The sequence below is a fragment of the Delphinapterus leucas genome, chromosome 9 (assembly GCF_059928025.1).
Source record: "Delphinapterus leucas isolate spDelLeu-1000000601 "Yukka" chromosome 9, BTC_Dleu_Yukka2, whole genome shotgun sequence".
NCBI classification, from domain to species: domain Eukaryota; kingdom Metazoa; phylum Chordata; class Mammalia; order Artiodactyla; family Monodontidae; genus Delphinapterus; species Delphinapterus leucas.
The window spans coordinates 99,088,222-99,111,057 of record NC_143137.1 but is presented as its reverse complement, the minus strand read 5'-3'; the positions used below and the strand labels follow the sequence as shown (position 1 = coordinate 99,111,057).

The 22,836-nt window shown below is 49.3% G+C and overlaps 2 protein-coding genes and 1 pseudogene across 16 annotated transcripts in view; 2 read left to right on the top strand and 1 right to left on the bottom strand.

Moving 5' to 3' along the window:
- Window positions 1-1,672: 1,672 nt before the first annotated feature.
- On the bottom strand, window positions 1,673-21,665 carry LOC111184542 (uncharacterized). 11 transcript variants are annotated; one of them, XR_016394423.1, is made up of 9 exons: window positions 21,530-21,664; window positions 14,967-20,657; window positions 14,203-14,266; window positions 13,911-14,052; window positions 10,374-10,451; window positions 6,662-6,703; window positions 6,066-6,562; window positions 5,740-5,770; window positions 1,673-4,449 (listed from the first exon to the last, which is right to left on the bottom strand). XR_016394423.1 is itself a non-coding variant. In XM_030761490.2 (7 exons), the coding sequence occupies exons 3-7, from the start codon at window positions 14,019-14,021 to the stop codon at window positions 4,415-4,417; spliced, it is 297 nt and encodes a 98-aa protein (XP_030617350.1). In that variant the 5' UTR covers window positions 14,022-14,052; window positions 14,203-14,266; window positions 21,530-21,656; the 3' UTR covers window positions 1,673-4,414. The 11 variants fall into 11 exon arrangements, 1 of the variants encoding a protein (XP_030617350.1); XR_016394426.1 differs by having other exon boundaries at window positions 14,967-19,398; XR_016394422.1 differs by lacking the exon at window positions 21,530-21,664 and adding an exon at window positions 21,194-21,492.
- Window positions 19,885-22,277, top strand: LOC149748468 (uncharacterized; annotated as a pseudogene).
- Window positions 21,394-22,836, top strand: part of URGCP (upregulator of cell proliferation) — a 91,473-nt gene continuing 90,030 nt past the window's right edge. For 4 of the 5 annotated variants that reach the window (XM_089917893.1, XM_089917891.1, XM_089917892.1 and 1 more), the window contains exon 1: window positions 21,394-21,974. The gene's annotated coding sequence lies outside the window, so the exon portion shown is untranslated. The remainder of the gene's footprint in view (window positions 21,975-22,836) is intronic. The other variant, XM_022593160.3, reaches the window with a different exon arrangement.

The following is a 22,836-nucleotide window of genomic DNA, read 5'->3' as shown; positions in this document are numbered from 1 at the left end:
GACTGGATATGGGGGTGGGAGGGTGGGGGACGCAGCTGTGGAAGATCTGGAGAGAAGTGTTCCAGGCAGAGGGAACAAGAGGTGCTGGAGCTCTGAGGTGGGAGGCCAGAGAAGAAGAGAGGGAAGGAGGCATGGGTGCGGGTTGGATCCTGTAGGACCCTGTGGGTCAGGGGGGAGCACTTTATTCTTAGGTGTGATGGAATCCCTGGAGGGCTTTAAACAGAGAGGATGTAACCTAGCGATGTTTTTATGTTTATTTATTTATTTATTTATTGGCTGCTCCGGGTCTTAGTTGTGGCACGCGGGATCTTCATTGCCACATGTGGGATCTTTGTTGTGGCATGTGGGATCTTTCTTAGTTGTGGCATGTGGGTTCTTAGTTGCGGCATGCAGGATCTAGTTCCCTGACGAGAGATCGAATCCGGGCCCCCGCTGCATTGGGAGCATGGAGTCTTAACCACTGGACCACCAGGGAAGTCCCTGATCTAGGGATGTTTTTAAAATGTCCCTCTGGGGACTTCCCTGGTGGTGCAGTGGTTAAGAATCCACCTGCCAATGCAGGGGACACGGGTTTGATCCCTGGTCCGGGAAGATCCCATATGCCGCAGAGCAACTAAGCCCGTGCACCACAACTACTGAGCCTGTGCTCTAGAGCCTGTGCACCACAACTACTGAAGCCCGCGTGCCTAGAGCCCGTGTTCCGCAACAAAAGAAGCCACCGCAATGAGAAGCCCGCGTACTGCAACGAAGAGCAGCCCCCGCTCGCCGCAATTAGAGAAAGCCCGTGCGCAGCAACCGAGACCCAACACAGCCATAAATAAATAAATAAATTTATTAAAAAAAAAATGTCCCCCTGGCTGCTGTGTGTAGATCCTGTCCACGCCCCTCTCCCTCCCACTCCTGCTTTTCCTGAGTTCCTATTTCCTTTTGGCCATCTCCCTCTTGTTGGTTTTTCCTTGGTTTGAGAATGTGAGATGTCTCCACAGTTCATTCCTAGGACTCTTCTCTCTTCTCCTTAGCAAATTGCTCTGTCATTCACACAAGCCTGTATACTCTTCTTGCATGTTGATAGACTCAGATCTTCTTTACTTCTTGATGCTCTCCTGGTGTGTTAGGATAACAGATCCAGGGCATGAGAGCAGGGCTCCAAATGGTCAGTGTCTTTCACACTCTGAGGGCAGCTGTGTCCTGAAGGCATCTGGGCCCAAGTGTGGAGGGACCATGCTGGTAAACGCCTTCTGGAGCCCACTGCCTAGAAGGAGTCAACAACGTTAAGAAAAAGAATTGCCACAGCGGTGTCCCCCAGGGTTTCCACCTATTCGAGCTGCTGTAACAAAACACCACAGACTGGGTGGCTTACAAACAACTGAAATTCATTTCTCACAGTTCTAGAGGCTGGAAGTCCAAGATCAGGGCACTGGTAGATCTGGTATCTGGTGAGAGCCCACTGCCTGGTTCATAGATGGCCGTCACGTGTCCTCACGTGGTGGAAGGGGCAAAGGAGCTCTCTGGGGGCGTCCTGTGTAAGCACCCTAATGCCATTCACGAGGGCTCCACCGTTAGGACCTAATCACCTCCCAAAGGCCCCACCTCCTAATGTCATTACCTTGGGGGTTAAGATTTCAACATAGGAGTTTTGAGGGGACACAATCATTCAGACCACAGCCATCAGTAGGAAAGAACAGGTGTTTATTCAAAGTCTTCCTCCACAGAAGTGTCAATTAGCAAGAAAAGCATTTTCTTAAAAACCACCAAGATTACATCTCTCTGATCCAGCCACACACGGCCACATTACTACAGAGTTAGAGAAATGAAATCGTTGCTTTTCCTGCCCTAAAAAGAAAACTTTTTTTTTTTTTTTGTGGTACACGGGCCTCTCACTGCTGTGGCCTCTCCCGTTGTGGAGCACAGGCTCCGGACGCGCAGGCTCAGCGGCCACGGCTCACGGGCCCAGCCGCTCCGCGGCATGTGGGATCTTCCCGGACCGGGGCACGAACCCGTGTCCCCTGCATCGGCAGGTGGACTCTCAACCACTGCGCCACCAGGGAAGCCCCTTTGCCGACATTTTGAACCCAAAGATGTCAATAGGTTCTGTTAGTCCCTCCTGTTTCAGGCTGAAGGCATCCTGAGCCTGCATGCTGGACATACATACATATATATTTTGGCTACACCACGCGGCATATAGGATCTTAGTTCCCACACCAGGGACTGAACCCATGGCCCCTGCAGTGGAAGTGCAGAGTCCCAACCCCTGGACCGCCAGGGAATTCCCACTGCTGGACATTTGACACGGAACTTTCAACTTTCCTCAGAAGGGTAGCCAGCCTTAAATCCCTTGCTTCTGCCACCCTCAACTTTATGGCCCATGCCTCCATCCGCATCCTTGTTTCTGGAGCTGTTGGATCATTTTGCCCATTGAGCACTGCTGACCTTCTTTCTTGTGCCCTAGCCAGGCCATTATTGCTCCCGAGAACAAACTCTGAGGCCAGGCTGGGCCCAGGCCTAATGGCACTTCTTTCTTCACGTGGATAGAGGGCTAGATAGATGCAGCTTTGTGCCTGTGTCCTTGCCCCTAACAGGTCTCTGGTCCAGTGACGGTGCTTGTTTCCCTGGGGGTCTAGGGTGTGAAATGGCTTTACACACCAGCTTATATGAAGTGTGCCATCCACTCAGTATGAACATTTGTATTCATCCTGCCACTCCTCTGCCTTCAGTGATTCTCCGGAAAGGTCAGCCCTGTGATTCCATTTACCCTAGTGTCCTGGTGACCCCTTGGCTCCCAGAAGGTAACAGGGCCCCAGTTTGGGAAGGGCCATGTGCGGAAGTATCCCCAGGTGCTGAGTCAGCTCCCAGAATATGCTGGAACCCAGCCTCTGTTGAAGGGCTCCCTTTGCCTGCAGGACCCTCTCCCCCGTCCATCCATTAGACCTGACCCTAGTCCCACCTCCTTCCTGAGGCCTGTGGTCTTCCCCCCGTGACTAGGCCCTTGAGCTGTTGCGGTGATGGGGGTGGGCAGCAGGGGTGAGAGGCAGGCTCCAACGGGGCAGTTCTGTCATTACCTCCCAAAGGGGAGCCCAGCCAAGCCCCTGCACCCCGAGGGAAGCTCTGTGGTAGGGAGCTGGATACACCAAGTGGGCCTCTCTGAAGGGTGAGAATTGGGAGTCTGGGAGAAGTGGGGTGGAGATGGGATAAGAAGGAGACTTTTTTTTAAGGAAAGTCAAAAAGCCACTATTTGGTCTGATAGGGGTTTTGCAGATTTTCTATAGCTTTTTGGTTTTGTTTTTAATAAAATCTCTCTGGCAACAGAATAGGAACCCCGGTGGTGGTCATGATGAGGCCAGCAGATGGGCCGGGGGAGAACACCAGACCTGAGGGGCGAGCGTTGCCCGCCTGCATGGCACCAGGCTGCTGTCTTGCGGGTGCTGGCGAGATAGGCTGGGACCTGGGACTCGGGACCCTTTCCTGGAGTGCTTGCACCTGGACAAACGTCTCCTCTCCTCAAGCAACAGAATACAAAGAAACTCGAAGGGACTAAAAAATAACTGCATGCGTGCGCAGGTGGGGTCCGTTATGAGCAGTAAGATACAAAAAGGCCAAAACCCACTTGCCATTTCTGAGGTGCGCGGAGCAAAAGCGGGGGGCTGCACATGATCCCCGCACACAGCACCGGCAAGGGGGTGCACAGATCACCGAAGCCACCCCTCCACGCCCACTCCGGCTCGGGGAGCGAGCAAGCGCACCTGTTACTCGTTCTCACTCCCACCTGCTGCCGCTCAAGTCCCACTAAAGCCTTGCCGGAATTTCTTGTCCGGTCTGTTATCAATTTCTATTGATTAAATAGTCCAAGGACCCAGGTTGGTAACCCTGGGAAGCCATCCTCCGTTTCTCAGAGGACCAGCTTTCACGGCTAGATCTAATCCTCATTCAATCCTCAGCCAGCGCTGCCAGGGAGGAAGCATGTGTCACAGCGAGAAGAGCTGGAGGAACAGAGGCACAGGAGGGATGGGCAGGCGAGGGCGGGAGGGACGGGTGGCCTATGTTGCTCTCAAGGCTTTCTCAGCCTCTGCCAGGACAGGCATCGGGCCAGGAGTTCTGCAGACCAGTCCCATAAGCACCTCTCTGGAACTCCAGGAGACTGTCTCCTGAATTTCAGAGACAGAAACCTGCCCGTCCTTGAGCATCTGCAGTCGGGTGGTGTGGGACCCCACGGTGCTGACGCACAGCTCAGCTGTGAGCTGCCAGGCCGTTGGACATTGGTGTTCTGGTGTCTTCATCCCTTGTCGGGAGACCGACCCTGTGCCGTGTTCTTGGAACTCTTGGGTCTTCCCGTAGCCTGACGAAGGACCAAGATCTCGGCACCGTCCTGCAAGCTGAGACACTTGTGGCCGGAGCTAAGTCATTTGTTCATGTTGGTTCAATTGCTTAAGGTCATGCATCTCCATGATATCCCTGGTCCACAGAGAAGAAAATGTATCACTCCCGCCGTTAGCTTTTCAGAGCTGCTGTCCAGTTACTGACCTGGGACTCGCCTTGGAAACATGATATGTGTACCTGTGGCTTACGCGGGAGCTGCCTGCACCACAGTGCATTTTAAAATAAGGTTTTCGACCTAAGATGCCTGTCCTTCAGACTGACCTGAACCCTGGAAGCCATGAAAAGCAAGTTTCCCATGGGGACAGAGTCCAGGGAATTTGCCAGGGACAGGCCTGTGGAGCGTCACTGGGGTGGCCTGTCCAAGGGCTCTGGCAGGTACAGAGCACGACTCAAGTTAGCAAAGAGTGAATGGTTATTTATACTGGGGATCCCAAAGGGATAATTTTACTTTTTCTACTGCAGATCTCCAACAGGGAGAGCAGGCTTGGGGAAATTTTGACTGGACTGAGAAAATTCATCAGCCTGTTGGGAGTCATAAGCCATTACACTGGAAAGGCTGAAATATGGCAGCAACTTGGGCCTGGAGGTCTCTTCTCTGAGCCTCTGACTTGTCTCTGAAACGTGAATCTACCTTCCCGTGCTTTGTTACGCGTGGTTCAAGGAGCACTGTGACCCCTGTCTGAAGTGGCAGAGCCGTGTGATGACAGTGTTCCCAGGGGACACCTAACGTTTATCATTTTGTTTAGGTAAAGACCGAAGGGGTAGCAAAGACACGAAAATTAAAAGAGCCACCCTCACCATGGTAACAGGCAGGGAACGGGGCCCACGGAACACAGAAAGCAGCCTTGTTGTGGTAACAGGATCCTAAGTGGGGATCCCCATAAGGTAGATGCAGACCAGGCTCACACTGCTGCTTGCTTTGCTAAGGAAGCGGTGGTAACTAATCCCGGCACTCTCCCGGCAGTTTCTGGAGCAGATGAGCCTCCCATGGTCACCTATTGTTTGCTGATCCCCAGCTGCAAGGTCTGTAGGCTTCCTTCCAAACTCCACAGGCCTGGCCATCTGGTTGCAGCATTTAAGTGTTTCTCCACCCCCTGGTCCTACTCACCCAGACATTATTTTCATAGGGCTGTTCTGGGAGTGGACCAGCTTTGAAACGCCCTTAGGAAAGACCAGGCCAAATTTGACATTAGAGGTTTGAAGTCCCTCAGTTTTCCTCCCTCTCTTTGGAGGTTTAATTAGACTAACCCCTTTCCTACCCTTCTCCTCACTAACCTAATCTCAAACCTTTGAACTCTGAAGGCAAGTCTTAAAATGTGTTGCATCAGAAACTTAAGAGAGGAGGCCAGTTACCCGACAGGCTACCTGTTAAAAGTTTCCATATCTTCTCTTCTGCCTGGAAAAAAAAAAAGAGACTTCAATGTCAGTTATCATTTAGGGTTATGAGTGAATTACATTTTAATTTACATTTAACAGTCCCCCTCTCTTCCTGTGTCTGGTCAGTGACTGGCTCACACTTGGACTTCATGGAGGCTCTGAACGGGAGGAGGTAGGGGTGATAAAAACCTCATCGGGTAGAAAAGCATAACCCAAATCTTTCCAGGTTTCATAATTTTGCTCTTGCTTCTACAAGGACAGTCATCTCTCATGGCGTGTTATGTGCTTTATACCCCTTTATATCTTCTATTTACCGCGGCTCGGTGTGAGGGGAGAGGGCCAGCATGTGGCACTGCCGAGGAAGGCTGGTGGGAGCTGTGGGGTAAGGCCTCCACTTCCCAGTGACACTGTTCCCAATTCCCAGGAACTCCTGGGATGAGTGGAGACTCCTCGGGATGTGGTTTGCAGCAGACGCGATGTGAGGGAAGCCTGCCCGCTCTGCCCTGGGCACCCGAGCTGGCACTGAATTCTAAAAGGCCAAGAGCACGTGGTAAGGGGCCACGCTGAGGCCCCCTGTGTATCCCCTCCGTGAGCGATGCCGCCTGAGTGAGGCCGGGCAGGGGAGGCGCACAGGTCCCCCCAGGAGGTGAGCAGTGAGTCGGGGTGGCGGGACAGATTCCGATGTAGCCAGGAAGGCTGCAGATCGTAACAGTGACCGCTGATCCGGCATCAGAGACATGACGCTGTCAAAACCACGATGGCTGAGAGTGGTACCAACATGCTGCGGTTGGGGAAAGTGGGCAAGCAGCGTCTGTTTGCAGAAGACACGATGCTCTGTGAGTGGCTCGGCCAGCACCTCAGCTCAGCTTCTCTTGGACAATGTCACCCGTAAAACCTCTGAGGCACTTACATAGCATATTTCTGTGTCCACTCTCTCGCTAGTCGGTTGTACCTGGAAGAAAAAAGCAGAGGGGGTGACACCCTCGTGCATAATGGTCACTTCCTTTCAATGCGGAGCAGAGAACAGAACTGGTACGGGGGCAATGCTGCTGCTTCCAGTCAAATACCGAGGACTGATGGACGAATGCAATAAAGGCTGCCCGGAGCGGGAACGTGCCATTCACGGCCGTAAACCCCTAGCCTGGTGAGTCCTGAGGGTTCTTCACAGCTGTCTGCTGGGGAAGATTTAATGGTGCAAAGAATCTCCTCCCTCCGTCTCTCCCGTCCTACAACATGGATGAGGAAGAGATACACAGAGGTCAGCGTGGAACAGCCCTGGCTGTCCAGCATGTGGGCTCCAGGAATCTGGCCACCAGAGTGTGAGTCAGTGCCACTCTTGGCAGCATGGAGCAGGTCTGGTGCCCATTGACAGTATGTGCATTTATCCTCATTACTGTAATGAAATCTGGTGCCATGACACTGTAAGAGAGATTTGTAATCAGCGGAGGCAATGAAAACAACCACTCTGGGTATATCTAAAATATATCATAGTCAGTGTTGAAATAACTTACTGCCCTGCACGGTCCTGGATGAGCTGGGCTCCCTCCCCAAACCTGAACAGGATACAGGAGGGGGCACCCGGAGGAGTAGACCCCCAACCCATTCCCTGCTGGGTACTTGAGCTAGACACCGGGACTGACACCATCTGCCCCAAAGTAGTGTGCTCTGAGGGGCAACAAGAAGGACGGTGGCAAGGACTCGGAAGTCTCCTTGAAAAATGGAGCTCTTAGGCTGGGTGGCGCATACGTGGGCATCCGTTATATTATTATCTACAATATTTTACATGCCTGAAATAGTTTATAATAAAATAGTGCGGGTTTTGCCTGTTTTTTTTTAAAAAAAACAACTTACTTCACAATATGAGGAGAGGAAGCTGTGTGTATGGGAGGCTTATCATCTATTACCAAATGATTTCTTCCAGGACGGGTCAAACTTCCAAAGCGTCTCTGCCTTATCCCCCAAGATCTCCTACAAAGAAGATCACGCAGTCTTGCCAGACCCCCCTCAGAGTCAGAAAATTCTTGCCAAAACGTCAGTCTACTTTATCTTGTTCTCCTGTGGAAAGGAGATTTTAAAAAGACAGAAACACCCTCTTCTTTTGTAGGAGATAGGACTTTTTAGCTTACACCTCTCCAACTCACAGGGCTTACTGCAGGCTTTTAATAATAGGCGCTGTTTTCTCTTTGTCCTTGGGCAGGCAGTCAGGAATCCTGAAAATGCCCAAGAGACATACAGGACTACATCCTGTTTGTTTTAAGAAAGATCAGCAGCAGCTTATACTCTCATGAAGGAGGTAAGATGGAAGATTCCTACCTTACAAGACACGGCAGCATCTCTCAACAGGGAAAGGGGCGAGGGAGTACATTCAAGACCATGAAACACGCCTTGCAACCAAACCCCTTGGAATAACAGTCATACTCAAGAGAGTTATTTTAGCATCTGCCCGCCTCTGCCCAGCACACCCCAGTCTCCCCTGCTAAAAGCTGGCAAGGTCTCCGGGATCCTAACCACATTTAACCATGATTTAAAATACGGAGGCACCAGATGGCCTCTGGTGGCAATGCCCAGGAAGAGCTGCGGCTGAGAAGCCCGGTGGGGCCTCTTCCCACGGCTTCGATACAACGTGCACACACGGGGTAAGGGGTCTGATTCCAACTGAGCCATCAAGGTCAACCTCGGGGCAGTACGACATATCACAAACCCTGAGATCGGGGGCCCTGAGACAGACTCAAGACTTTTGCGCATGTCTTGCTAAAACGCAAAGCCTTAGTTCACCCTGAGGAAACATCACACAAACCCCAAATGAGGGACCTCTGACAACATAACTGATCAATGCCTCGCAAGAGCATCAAGGTCATGACAGACCAGGGGAAACGGGGGCCCTGCTACAGACCGTGGAGATGCAGGAGACAAGCCAATAAATGCAGTGCGGGGTCCTAGAACACAAGGGTGACAGCAGTGAAAACTGGTAAAAAAGTAAGGCCGTCAGTTTAGTTCAGAGTATCGTGGCCAACACTGATTTCCTGGATTTGATACTTGTACTACAGTACGTAAGATGTTGACTTAGGGAAAGCTGGACAGGGATATATGGAAACTCTGTACTATTTTTGCAACTGTTCTCTAAGTCTAAAATTAATTCAAAATAAAAAGTTAAAAAAAAAATAGGCCGACACATCTGGGTTCAAGTCCCACCCTCCACTATGAGCCATGCCATTTTCAGGAGATGACGTGCCCATTCAAAGCCTCAGTTTTCTCATTCACAACCAGAATCGACAATTTTATTTTAAAGATAAGAATAAAAATATATATTGGTGTATGAAGAAAAATCCTGGAGGAGTGTATACAGGGCCATCAGTTGCGATCTCCTCTGGGGATAGATTTTTAAGGAGACTGATTTCCATCTGTATGTTAGTTAGTTCTCCAAATGTTCTAATTTTAAAATAAACAATTTTTATCGATTTTCCAATCAGAAAAATAAAAATATGTTAAAAGTGATGTGGGGCTTCCCTGGTGGCACAGTGGTTGAGAGTCCACCTGCCGATGCAGGGGATGCAGGTTCGTGCCCCGGTCCGGGAAGATCCCACATGCCGCGGAGCGGCTGGGCCCGTGAGCCATGGACGCTGAGCCTGCGCGTCCAGAGCCTGTGCTCCGCAACGGGAGAGGCCACAACAATGAGAGGCCCGCGTACCGCAAAAAAAAAAAAAAAAAAAAAGAAAAAGTGACGTGAATCCCATACACATCACTGCCGTGTGACCACATCTGGCCTGCGGCCTCTCCTGTTGGCTCCATCTTGGAAGCCTCCAGAATCTGCCTCTTCTGCCTGCCCTCGTGCCACCTGCCCTGCCTTCACAACCAGCCCGGCCCCCATTCCACCTCTCCGCACCACAGCAAGCCACAGACCCCATGCCATGGGCCACCCCTCTGGCGTCCTCCCCGCCCCCAAACACAGGCTTGTCCCCCTGTTCCCTGTGGGCCCTCCCATGCTCAGGGCGATACCCCTGCCATCCGCCCTCACTGTCATGTCCCACTTTCCTGCTCTGTGCTTCTCCTCTGCGTGGCCCAGCTCTCATACTAAATGTCCCCCACACAGGACTGTGAGTCTCATGAGGGCAGGACTCCTCTGGGTGCGGGAAGGAGGTGACTTGCCAGGGCCCCAGACCAGGGTCTCTCCACCTGCAGACATTGAGGGCCGTCCTATGCAATCCAGGGTGCTGAGTGGCATTCCTGGCCTCCACCCACTAGATACTAGAAGCACCTCTCCTCTCCCCACCTCCCACCTCAGGCTTTAACTACCACAAATATCCCAGGACATTGCCCAATGTCCCTGGGACAGGGGCTGAGAAGCCCTGTCCTAGACTGAAAGGGACTGCAGAGAAGGGAACTAGAGCCTGAGACATGTCCCAACTCAGCCACCCTACAAGCAGCACCCCTGAAACCACGGCTTCAGGAGGAAGCCCTCACCACCCCGGCCTTGCTCACAAGAGGAATGGATTCTGAAAGTCCAGTGTTTAACTCCTGGGAGGCCGTACCCATGGTGGTGGATGAGGGCCCTTGGGAGGAGTCCCAGGTGCAGCTTTCTGTACCAGTGACTTTATCACACGCTGTCCCTGTCCCGTCCTTACCTTTGGGGGCTTGAAAGGATAATCTGTAGGAAAGTGGATGATCAGGAAGAAAACACCTCCTTGGTAAGGACTGTCATTCTGGAGGATGAGACACCGAAAGTGGATTAGTGCATTTGTGAGCGCGTACAGCGCAACAAGCAAAGCGAGGGGTGCACTCGGCAGCTGCTACCTACCGGGCCCACGATGGTGGCCTGCCAGTGGAACAGTGCAAGACAAAAGAGAGACGGGAAACTGAGACTCCCTGACAAACACGTCTCTCCACCAAAGAGGAGCTGCTCTGCTCAGAGGGTGCCGTTCACGCAAGCCTGCCCTCACTTCTGACACCAAACGCCCCTGCAGGGGGTTCTGTAATTTGACTAGACTCCAGACTCATGAAAGGCTTTTGTACTCACAGCTCCAGTTTATCACAGGGAAGAGCTCACGGGGACAGTCCAGGAGGGGTCCAAATGCAGAGCTTCCACTGTCCTCCTCCTTGGAGTCCTGGCACTGATGTGTGACAGCACACAGAACACTGCCCGCAGGGATGCTCACCCCTGGCTCAGCGTGCAGAGTTTTCACTAGGGCTCCATCACGGAAGCAGGATGGATTAATGGACTACCCACGTGGCTGATCTGAGTCTCCAGCTCCTCTGGCAATGACCCAAAGCCTCCACCTTAAACCACGTGGCTGGTCTAGCTAGTGTGGCCAGTCCTCACCCTAACTCACATTGTTGGTATGGGTCAAAGCCTTTGGGTAAACAGACAGTCCCATCAGGCAGGACGTTTTAGAGATCGCCTCCCAGCGGCTAGGGACAGAGGCCAGCTCTTTTAAGAACAAAATTAAATTCCTCACTACCCAGGTGCCAGTAAACTACAATTCAGTCTTCTCTTTGCATAGAATTAAGCCTTAGGTAGGCTTTAGCCACTTTCCACATTACTTTTATAAATCTTTCTCCTTAGTTCTTCACAGTTCACTCTGAAGTCCTCTCCAAAGGGTCTCTTTTAGGAGCCAATCAATGCCCGTGGCCCTGGGGCTTCAATGCGGCCACCCTCCATCTGTGTCCTCTCACATATCCCCCAAGTGGTGCCTTGTGCTCCAGGGACTAGGTGACAGAACCAAGAGCAAGAACAAGGGGGGCTTCCCCTGTGCTTCCCTCCCAGGTCCCCACCTTAGGTGGTCAGGCCAGGCTCCCTCCTTAGTGGGTTAGAGCCTTCTCTTGCGGCACATCCTGCCTGCTGCCCTCTCTGGAGTCTCAGGTTACTTTCATTGCTGGACCCATCCCTAGGGAAGCTCCTGTACACTCAGCAGGGCTGGGCTAGAGTGGGCCAGTGACTCACTTCCAAAGCTCCCAGGACAGTCTTTGTGGAAAGCACCTATCTGCCCACCCGAGTGGGCTGCTGAGAGCATCTGAGGGGTCTGTTATTCTCTAGGGAATTCTGTCTTACGGCTCCATGACGGGTGTGGAAGTATTAGCCCAAGGTTTCAGACCTGGTCCTGTACTGGGTTTCCTGCCACCTGTTCAAATGTCTCACAGGCTCTACCCTTGACAGCAGGATAGGAAACTGCCAAGGCATGAGAGGGGGTGCAAGTGAAGGGACCAAAGGAGAGGTTTCCCCAAGCCCTAGAGGTATCCGAAGACAGAGCAGCCCTTGACCTTTTTTAAACGTTTCAAGAAATGCCACTGAAGAGAACATCTTTCCCTACAATAAGGCTGCCTGAGCTAATGCAAGTGTCACTTCTTTTTCTTTTGACTGCCTTTATTCCAACTCATGCTAATCATTAGTTGGTAGGTACACTTTTGCCCAATCATAATATAGAATAGAATTGCTTATTAAATAAGTGTTTTTGATAATTAACATACTAGAGAATAGGAGCCCGTGGGGAGGAGTAGCTAATATGCGTGGCTCCTTCTGGCAAACAGGTTGGGACACTTTGGTCCCATTCACTTTAACCCCTGAGGTCTGCTGAGGGGCTGAGCAGGGCTTGGGGGCACAGTCAGAAGAGAAGGACCCAAAAGAGAGAGGAAGAGAAAGGAAATTGCAGAGGGATGCTGGCAAGGGGCTACTTGCCCACAGGGCAGGCATGAAATGGCCCCCAAAGGTAAGCTAGTTTCCAAGGCTGTACGAACCTCATCAGAACTCAGGTACTGAGTAGAGAGGGTGGCCAGCCTCTCGGGTGAGGATAGCCACCTTCCAGCAAGGGCGGCAGGGAAGGGTGAGAGTGCGTGTGGTGAGAAGCAACGAGGGGCACCTTTAGAAAGCTGAGGCTGCATCAGCACCAGTCCAATCTTACCAGTGAGCCTAGTTTACGTTATCTTAAGCAACAGGTAAGAGGGGAACACACGTTAGCAAGATGTGGGACGCTTGGAAGGACAACACAGATCGGGTAACAGTCACGTGAAGCCACCCTTGTTCATTAACTCTGCATATGCAGTGGGAATCGTTTCTGTTTTGCTCTAAAAAAAATTATTTAAACTCTCGCATAAAGCTTTTGGAATCTGCCATTTTCAGTGGCTCTGTCTGCCCACCTTCAGCTCCTCTAAGCCTCAGCCCACAGGACATGCAGGAACACACACACATGACACCACTTCCTCTTTTATTCCAGCTCTGTGAAATTTTTCTTTCTTGTATTTTAACATAATAAAGTTTTAAAACATACCGCATCAAATATGTCATTTTAGCCACTTTTAAGTGTACAAGTCAGTGGCATTAAGTGCGTTCACAATGTTCAGCAAACCACCATTATCCATTTCTAAAACTGTTTCATCACTCCAGACAAATTCTGTACCACGAAAGAATTCCCCATTTCTACCTCCCCTCAGCTTCTAGGAACCTCTACTCTGCTTTCTGTCTCTATGAATTTGCCTTGTCTAGTTAGTTCATGTAAATGGAATCATCCAGTATCTGCCCTTTTCTTTCTGGCTTATTTCACACGGCATGTTTTCAAGGTGCACCCACGTTGTAGCATGTGTCAGAACTGCATCCCTTTTTATGGCTAAATAACATGCTATCGTATATATATATATACCACACTGTGCTTATTCATTTATCTGTTGATGGGCACCTGGGCACCTCTGGGGGATTGTAAATAATGGTGCAATGAACACTGGTGTACAAGTTCTGTTTGAGTTCGTGTTTTTAATTCTTCAGTGTCCTTGAAGGGCACATCACCCTTCTTCTATGCAGTCTTTCCCTTCCCGGCCTACTTTTCCTTCAGCTGTAGCTACTGCAGCCTTACAGTAAAGGATGAGTGTGTCCCAGAGCCTAAGACGCTCAGAAAGTGGAGGTGAAATGGGAGAGCAGAGTACAGATTTGGGAAACCCAAGTGTTGGGCAGCTTGGCCTATGGCCAGTCGGCTATAGAGGGTGGCAGAGGGCTGGCTAGCGCTGCTCCTTCAGTCTCTCCTGGGGAAGAGCAGAAGTGGGATTAAAGAACTGCCCCTCCCCTTCGCAGAGGCCAGGAGCCAGCACCCCCCCTCCCCTCACCAACCCCCAGAGCTCTGCCCCCTCGTGCAACAGCAGCAGGACCTCCATGATTCGCTTCATGACCATTTTTATACCAACATCCCAAGTTGTAGTTGGTCAGAGGCACCTTCCAGAAGCCAATGTGCCTCAGGATAAGATGGCTTTCTTGTGCCCCAGTGGAGGGAGATGGTGATTTCTGGCAGCATCTTGACCAGGCGGGCTATGAACTCAAGGCGTCTAGTGAAAAAGCAATTCACAACCAAATGAAGGGAAAACAACGATAGGTTTTTTCAAACAAGCAAACAAACAAAAAAACGCGAGGGGCTGATAAATTTGGGGGTCTTGATTGCAAGGCTCCTGGGATCTGGAGCCCTGAAAGGTACTTACAATCATCTCTCACAGGTCCTGCAGAGCACTGGGCAGGAGGATCCCTCTGCAAGTCGGTTAATTCCTGAAACACAAGACAGTGAGCTCAGAGCTGGTGTGTGAACTGGGGATGCTGCTCTACACCCCACACCTCTTGGCCAGAAGTGCATTCTCCTAGAGGGAGGGGCTCCCGGACCTCAGGAGTGTGTTGGCCCGGCTAAGGAAAACAAGTGATCTGCAATACCCTTGAAAACACGGGTCTACTCGTGGCTGTGAAGATACGTGGGAAGAAGGTATTATCATTTCCATTTAATAAGTTAGAAAATTGAGATGTAAAGAGGCTCAATTACTTACCCAAGGTCATAGAGCTGGAAGAGGGCAGGGCTCCATCACCCACTCAGGTGGAGAAGGGCAGGGGCTGGGTTTTAGCTCTGGGCTCCTGAGTAGAAGCACTTAGCCCAGCGGAAGTGCCCAATTAAGGACAGGGCTCCTGTATTTCAATCTCTCTACCTCCCCTACAGCCCTACACACCTCTGGTTGTATGGGAGTCCTAAGGCTCCAAGTGGGAGATGAAGCACATGCCAGTCAGTCTAGCACAGCTATCCCATGTACCAACGGGGGAGACAGGAATTACATCATAACTAGATTCCCTTAATGGGATACCAACTTGTAGACACAATCCCCCAAAGTTATCCCAGCCCAGCATGAGCCTCAAGGCCTAAGAGTCTGGGCAGTGTCTCAAGCTCTAGCTTGCACGTACTAGGATGTTTCCTAATACTCCGTACCTCTCCCCAGATTCCAGATCTGGGTAAACTTCCTGGGGTTTCCGGAGAGGTTCTGAAGAGAAGGAAGGAGGCACAAGTAATGGTCCATCAGGTGGCAGGGAAACTCCTCAGGGGACGGCAAACCCCAGGGTCTGGGGCACGCACGTGAAGTTTAAACCTGGATGATCACATTCTTCCTTACCTGAACTATGCCTGAAACTGAGCTCATCCACAAAGGCCCTCCTGATCCCACCGTATCATCTCTGGGCATGCTGATCATTCTAGTAACCGCCACCTCTCTGGCCATCCGGTACTTATCCCACATATGCACAAATGTAATTGGCCACGGTGGGAATAATTGTATCACAGAAGCCAGCAAGTGTTACAAATCAGGGCTATGTTTCATCCCACAGGGTTGTTGTTTTTTTGGTGTTTTTTTTTTTTGCGGTACGCAGGCCTCTCACTGCTGTGGCCTCTCCCGCTGCGGAGCACAGGCTCCGGATGCGCAGGTTCAGTGGCCATGGCTCACGGGCCCAGCCGCTCCACAGCATGTGGGATCTTCCCGGACCGGGGCACGAACCCACGCCCCCTGCATCGGCAAGCAGACTCTCAACCACTGCGCCACCAGGGAAGCCCCACAGGGTTGGTTTTTAAACACCTGCCAGTATACCACCAGTCAGTTCTTAGCTAGTATCTAATGTATCTAAATAGGTTGCACTTGGTAAGCACTCAGTACTCAGCATTGCTAGTTGTCACAACAGAAATGAGCTTGGGGAACAGCTAAGGTCATGTGAGGGGATCAGAGGACGTGCTAAAAAATGCAGTATGGCTCCAGGAACCTCAGAACAGTTCCTTTCCTGCTTCCCTCTGCTTTGTGTCCTCCACACCTCCACTACCACTCTGTAGGGGATTGTTTATACCCTCTGCACTAAGGCAAATCCCAGAGAGACCAGATGAGCAGTCAGGGGCAGGAAAAGCTAGTAGTACTGGCCAATGCCCCCCAACTCAGCAGGTTTCTCCACACCTGCAGGCATTCGCATGGGCTGTTCTCTGTCCCTAGAGCGCATATACCTCATAAACCGTGTGGCGAATGGTTACTAAGAGTTGATGATTCCTGAAGGCCCAGAAGTGGGGCTCAACTGACAGGTTCCAACTAGCACCAAGGAGTTTCAAATGCTAACTGGCATTTCAAGGAAGAACAGTGTGATTTGAAAGAAACTAGTTCACTAATATATCGCATTCCTGTGTCTTCCCAATAGAGGCTAGAAGACCCAGGTCTGAGTCCCAGCTCTGTCACTGGGAAAATAACTATGACCTCTTTGAGCCTCAGTATAATTATCTGTTCAGTTGTAATTATAACACGTGCCTGCCAACCGGCCAGCACTAATGTTTGGCTATAATTCTGTAATGTGTATAACCGTACACAAGTATACCCAGTTAAGAGTCAAGGCTGACAGTTCACAGAGGATGCAGTCATTAGTATTACAAAAAGAAGAATGAGGAATGGATAGAGATATCTAGTACTGGAAGAATACAGAAGAAACTAACACTGATGACACCCTGGGAGAAAAACTGGGTGGCTGGGGACAGGAGTGGATGGGAGACTTTCCCCTGTAGACCCTTTTGTATTTTCTGAATTTTGAATCATGGGAATTTATTACCTATTCAATAAACACATAAATAATATATTTTATAAATTGTAAAGGACTAGGCAGGTTAAAATTGTGTAATAATTATTGTTATAAATAACATTGATGATAAAAGTGAGTCCTGAAAAGGGAAAAGGTTAAAGCATAGCAGATTACCAGAGGAAAATAGTTAAGCAAACCATTACACTTTAAATAGTTACACACTCAATTCTGTTACTGTGTTTCACTGAATCCAAGATCTCATTCAATGTACGACCATCTTATATAAAACTAAGAAAGAAAACACACTGGCAATTAAACTAAGACCAAATGCATTTTTTTTCTATTCTTAATTGGATAGTCTTTTATTGTTGAGTTGTAAGAATTTTTACATATTCTGGATACATGTCCCTTTTCAGATATTTGACAAACAAATATTTTCCTTCATTCTGTGGGCTGTGTTCTTGCTATCTTCAAAAACAATCTTTTTTAATTGAAGTATAGCTGATTTACAATGTTGTGTTAGTTTTGGGTTACACCAAAGTGATTCACTTACACATATATATATTTTTTCTTTTTCATATTCTTTTCCATTATATGTTATTACAAGATATTGAATATAGTTCCCTGTGCTACACAGTAGGTCCTTATTGTTTATTTTATAGTATGTATCTGTTAAACCCAAACTCCTAATTTATCGCCCCCCAACCCTTTCCCCTTTGGTTACCGTAAGTTTGTTTTCTCTGTCTATGAATCTATTTCTGTTTGGTAAACAAGTTCATTTGTCTCATTTTTTAAAAATTCCACACACAAGTGATATCATTATGATATTCTTTACACTTAAAACTTTTATTTTAAAACTCAGCTTTAAGCTCACTTGGGCACATGCTTTTGTTTTTCACTCACTCATGCATACCACACACACCGAAAAGGAAAAACAAGTGAAATCAATAAATTGGTCCTTCCCGTTTAGAGTCCAATACTAACCCTGGGTCACGGATATCCTCAGTATCATCCTGTACCTTCCAGGCAACGATGATGTGGCAATTCTTCAACAGCCCTCCACTATACTGTTTCTGGAGTTTTCTTCCAAGCCACTGATACCCATTCCGCAAAGGCCCACAATACACAATCTCTTTGCACAAACCTCGGTGAGTAAAGGGGACCCAGCCTCACCGACCTGAGGGTAGGTGGAACCTTCCTTTCTGTGGTCTATGAAGCATCTGGTTAGCTTGGCGTGGAAACAAAGAACTGCAGTCCTTTCTCCAGCAACATTTATTCCATTGATATGAAGCTTATTCCCCACTGTTCTGCTTCTGTGCCTGTGTCCACAAAAGCTTTTATTTTCAGCATTAAGTCCCAGTATCTTTTTTTTTTAAACATCTTTATTGGAGTATAATTGCTTTACAATGGTGTGTTACTTTGTGCTTTATAACAAAGTGAATCAGCTATACATATACATATATCCCCATATCTCCTCCCTCCTGTGTCTCCCTCCCACAGTATCTTCTTGAAGACATTTTTAAAGCAATTACTCAACACACCAACAATGCACTTAACCTCAATATACACTGCTGGGACATGGCTCTCACATACAGATGGTGACAACCAAGTTACAACTGCTGCTGGGCTGACAGCGATTTTGAGCAGCATCCCAATTTCAGAGATGTGAAAATGTAAAAAACCAGTTCATCTTAGAGCAGATGAAATATGGTATTATCTATACTTTCCTGATTCTCCAAGTTCTCTCTGAAGAACTAACATTCATAGTCAGAAAAAGAGTTAACTTTTTCTGAAAAGCTAAATCAAGTATTATGCAGTCATTAAAAATGATAGCTTCTAAAGACTACAGGAGTAAAAGTCATGAAACAACATTAAGGTAAAAAGAGGGGGAAAAGGCAGAATATAAAACTTGATGCACCACGTGACTATGATAATCAGAAGCATACATTCACAGTGAAGAGACTGGAATGAAATCTTATCAAAACGTTAACCATAATTATCCCATGGGGCTACAGATGACTTTTTAAAAGATTGCATTTTGGGGTATTTTCCAAATTTTCTCTAAAGGATACATATTGCCTTAAAAAGCAAAAAATAATCATTAATGTAAACATAAATGTAATGCTGCCACATAAATCCCTGTCCCTGTTGAAGACGTTTAGAAATGTTACACTGACACATATTCAGATTTTTAAATGTGAATTCTTATTTAATTGAAGGAAATACTTTATCAATAAACTGAAAGTTCACGTACAAATACTCAACTCTTTGGAAGAAACTTTTTAAAAAGGTATGAAGTTGGTTGGCAAGGGTTGTGGGTTGGGAGCTAAGGGGACAGCTAGTGCAAGGCCACCTCCTGATCAGGCCTCAGCCACTCCTCTTCCTCTGTCCTGAAGAGCTCCTGTTCAGTTCCAGTCCCTCAGGAGAGGCAGACTCACCTTCAGCTCCAGGTCTAAGAGTAGCTGCACCCCTTACCATCCACCGGTTCAAGAATGAGCATGTGAAATGATTCATAACAAGGGGTGAAGGAAAAAAAAATGATTTGCTGGGCTTTCTGAGAACTTCTGGAAGCCAACGCCTCCTTGTCTCCCAGGGTATGTCCAGTGAGCTCTGGGGCCCAGAGCTACTCAGTCCAGAGAATTTCACAAAAACAGAGCAGGAGCTCCAAAATCACTTCCAAAGCTCTATGGACCTCCAATTCTGTGAGCAAGGGTGGCTGGGTCTCTGTTACTTGCAGCCAGGGCTTCCTAACTCATCCCAGTGATGTCTTCTGACCACTGTGGGCTGTTTCTTCCAGGTCTTGATACAGAATTTGCGGGGTCCTCATGCAAAATGAAAATGCGGGGTTTCTTGGTCAAAATTATTGAGAATTTCAAGACGGTGACTGCACAGCATTAAAGTAAGGGCAGGGCCCTTCATAGCAAGTGAGACGTTACGAGTTATGAGTTACGAGTTACGAGTCACATACTGGTGAAGCCAGCTCTGCTTACTTCCTTTATTGGTTCCTATCAAGGAAAGTTCTCCCTGCCCTTGTGACCTCAATCACCTTACATCTACGGTTCCCATGTCATCCTCAAGGTCCAAACTTGTTACTCTCAGTTCTCCTTTTTGTAAATCTTACCAGCCTACATGTTCACACATGTAAGTTCAAACCTACCCTTCTTATCTCCTGCACCCTGCTCCCTGCCCTCACAATGTCTGATTCCCCAACATAGGCAATACTACTACCACCCACCCAGCTACCCATCTTGTGCACCTCCCTCTCTCACTTTCACCACATACTCTTTTTCAAGTCTTGTCAATTCTACCCTTCCACATCATCCAAGTACAGTTCTTGCCTCGGTATCCATTCCATGGTCATTCACTCGGATGAAGCCTTTGCTGGACTTTCACAATACCGTCCACTCTCCCTTTGTTCCAGTGTCTGGCCCACTCCAGGCCACATCAGAGCCAGAAGGCTCTTTTTGCAACACAGATCTGAGCATGTCATTCACCTGTCTCAAAGTCCTAGGATGACAGATGACCTCTTTCAGAGAATAATTTGCCGAAAACATTCCTTTTTGGAGAGCTGTTTATTAAAAAGGAGCCATACCCTTAGAGATCCTGCTATCTCACCTCTGGCAATCAAGCCTAAGCTCACCACACAATGATGCTTATTACAGCATTATTTACTTTATATAAAATTTAGAATATCAGGGGCAGTTAACTCATACCGGGCACTTGATATATGCCAAGCATGTACTAAACATGTATCATCTAAGTCTCAAAAAAACACCTGTAAAAACATGTGGACACGGAGGGTGGGAATGATTAAGTGCCTTGCCCTCTGACATCCATGTCCAGTGTGTTTATTCACTACAGGTAATGATTAAATAAATTACTGGTAATGTACTTATGGAATGCTAATGTTAAAAATTACAGTTATGGGGCTTCCCTGGTGGTGCAGTGGTTGAGAGTCTGCCTGCAGATGCAGGGGACGTGGGTTCGTGCCCCGGTCCGGGAAGATCCCACATGCCGCGGAGCAGCTGGGCCCGGGAGCCATGGCCGCTGAGCCTGCGCGTCTGGAGCCTGTGCTCCGCAACTGGAGAGGCCACAACAGTGAGAGGCCCGCGTAGCGAAACAAAAAAAAAAATTACAGTTACGAATACTATTTCACAACATGAAAAATGCCCACGTTTAATGCTATATGAAAAAGCAGGATACAAAATATAGCATAATTTATTTTAAGTATAGGTAAAAGATTGGTAGTAGATATGCTAGAATGTCAACAAACAGAACTGAAATCTGGCAGAACTGAAAATACTTTCTTTCTTCTACTGCTGTGCATTTTCCAAATTCTAGTTAATATATTAAACGCCTGCAAGGACTCCCAATTACTTACAGGACAAAAAAGTTATCCCAGCACTGCCCCTAAGGCCCACCCACTCCCATCCCCAGCTCCAGCTGCGCTTAAACCCCAGTCATCCCCTCCCCGCCCCAAGCCCAACCACGTCTCTCCCGGGCCACGAATCCCCTTGTCCCTTTTCTGCACCTGCAGAGACCCTACTCATCCCTTAGGGCCCAGCTCAAACCTCGACTCCTCTGCTCAGCCCTCCAGACCCCCCGACAAGGGCATACCCTCCTTCCTCTGGGGCCAGCCGCCGTCACTCTGCCCAGGATGCCCGCGCACATGGCCCAAGGCGTGGCGAGTCCGCTGCTGGTTCCAAGTGCCGGGTGGAGACGCTCCGCTCGCCCCGCCCCGCCCCACGCTAGCCCCACGTGACCTCGCCCCGCCCCGCGCGCAGCGCGGTTCCCTTTTAAGGCCACGCGGGCGCTGGTTCTGCTTCCTTCACTGGCAGGTGTGACCATACCCTGTTCCTTCTCAGCCGCCGTTCGCTTGGCGGCCGCGCCACCCTCGCCCGCGAATCGACGCTTCGGACTAGCAAGGAGTCCGAGGGCGAGAGGACTCCTTACCTTTTGGGTCCGCCTCAGCGCCATCCTGCCCCCGCTGCCAGAGGCGGCCACTGGCCGGCTCGGCCGCCGCGCTGGGCTGCAAGCTGGGAACGGCCGCCTGCGCGTGCGCGCCGCGGGGCACTATGGGGCGGTGTTCTGCCTGTGGCGCGTCTCGGCGCGTGTCGGCGCGTCCTGGCGCCGGCGAGCGATGCAGGCTCTGGCGACCCGGAGCGGTCGCGCCGCCGGTTGCCTCTCCCCTGGTCTCTGCCGCCCCGCGACCCTACCTCCCGGGTCAGTGAGGGTCTGGGGAGGCTGGCGGAGAGAGGGGCGGTCGTTGCTTTAACAGGAACCCGCCGAGCACCCAGGAGGTACCGCAACCATGCCCTCTGACCCACCCCCCCGCCGTGTTCCATCCCAGGCTGTCACATACTCCTGAAAGTAGTGGTTCTGCTTTGAACTTAATTCTGTAAGTATTCATCCCCTTTCATGTGTTATTTGTCAAATATGTTACAGCTCTTTCCATAGAAATACACGTAGTAGAGCTTTATATGCAGTGGAACTGGAGATGTGCATTTTCAGTAATGCTTTAGTTGATTTTGATGCACTGCCAAGGGTGAGAACCAGGGCCTTAAACTGTACATATCCAAACTTAACTGTCTTCTTCCCCCTTTTCCCAAGACCTGACAGGCATCTAGGTCAGAGTTTTTGGGCTAGGAGCTATTAGTGTGTCAAAGTCAGTTTAATGGGTTGCAACCAATATATATTTTTTTTTAATGAAATAAAATAGAATGCAAAATCTCAGTGCATTTCGCATAATAAAGGTGAGAATTGTCAAAGTTCTGTTGTGTGTGTTTGTGTGTGTGTGTGTGTGTGTAGATGATAATATTTATCCTCCAAATTTGGGCGCTTTTGAGAATGAAAGGGGGTGCAACTCTAGGACCAAAGGTGTAATCTGAGGCTGTCTCTGACCAACCAGGATGTATGGTCATCTGCATGTGAGTACGCAGAATATAAAATGTATCTCAGACATTTCCATGGTCCCCGGCCATGTCTTTGTCCAGAAGTCTTCAAGGATGCCCCGTGGCCTGCATGGATTGCATCCCATGCCATGGAAGCCCCTTCAAAATCCAGTGTTATCCAGTCTGGCTTACTATCAGGGGTTTACATCACTGCTCCGTTGACATTCCTTTACTCCTGGTTGCCCTCTAGAAAACTTCCTCTCTCTTTTTCCCCTAAAGCACAGCCATCATTCACCTTGTAAAGCCAGTTCAAGTCATTGCCCGCTGAATGGCCCTGGTTGGGCACCACCTCTCCTTGGTGTAGCATGG

Excerpts from the sequence above, each read along its gene's own strand:
- LOC111184542 (XM_030761490.2), bottom strand. The coding sequence starts at position 14,021 with ATGCTGCCAGAAATCACCATCTCCCTCCACTGGGGCACAAGAAAGCCA. Across the intron at positions 6,704-10,373 it reads ATCCTTTCAAGCCCCCAAAG|GTACAACCGACTAGCGAGAG; the intron begins GTAAGGACGGGA and ends TTTTTCTTCCAG. Across the intron at positions 5,771-6,661 it reads TGGACACAGAAATATGCTAT|GCAGAAGAGAAGATATGGAA; the intron begins GTAAGTGCCTCA and ends TTTTTTTTCCAG.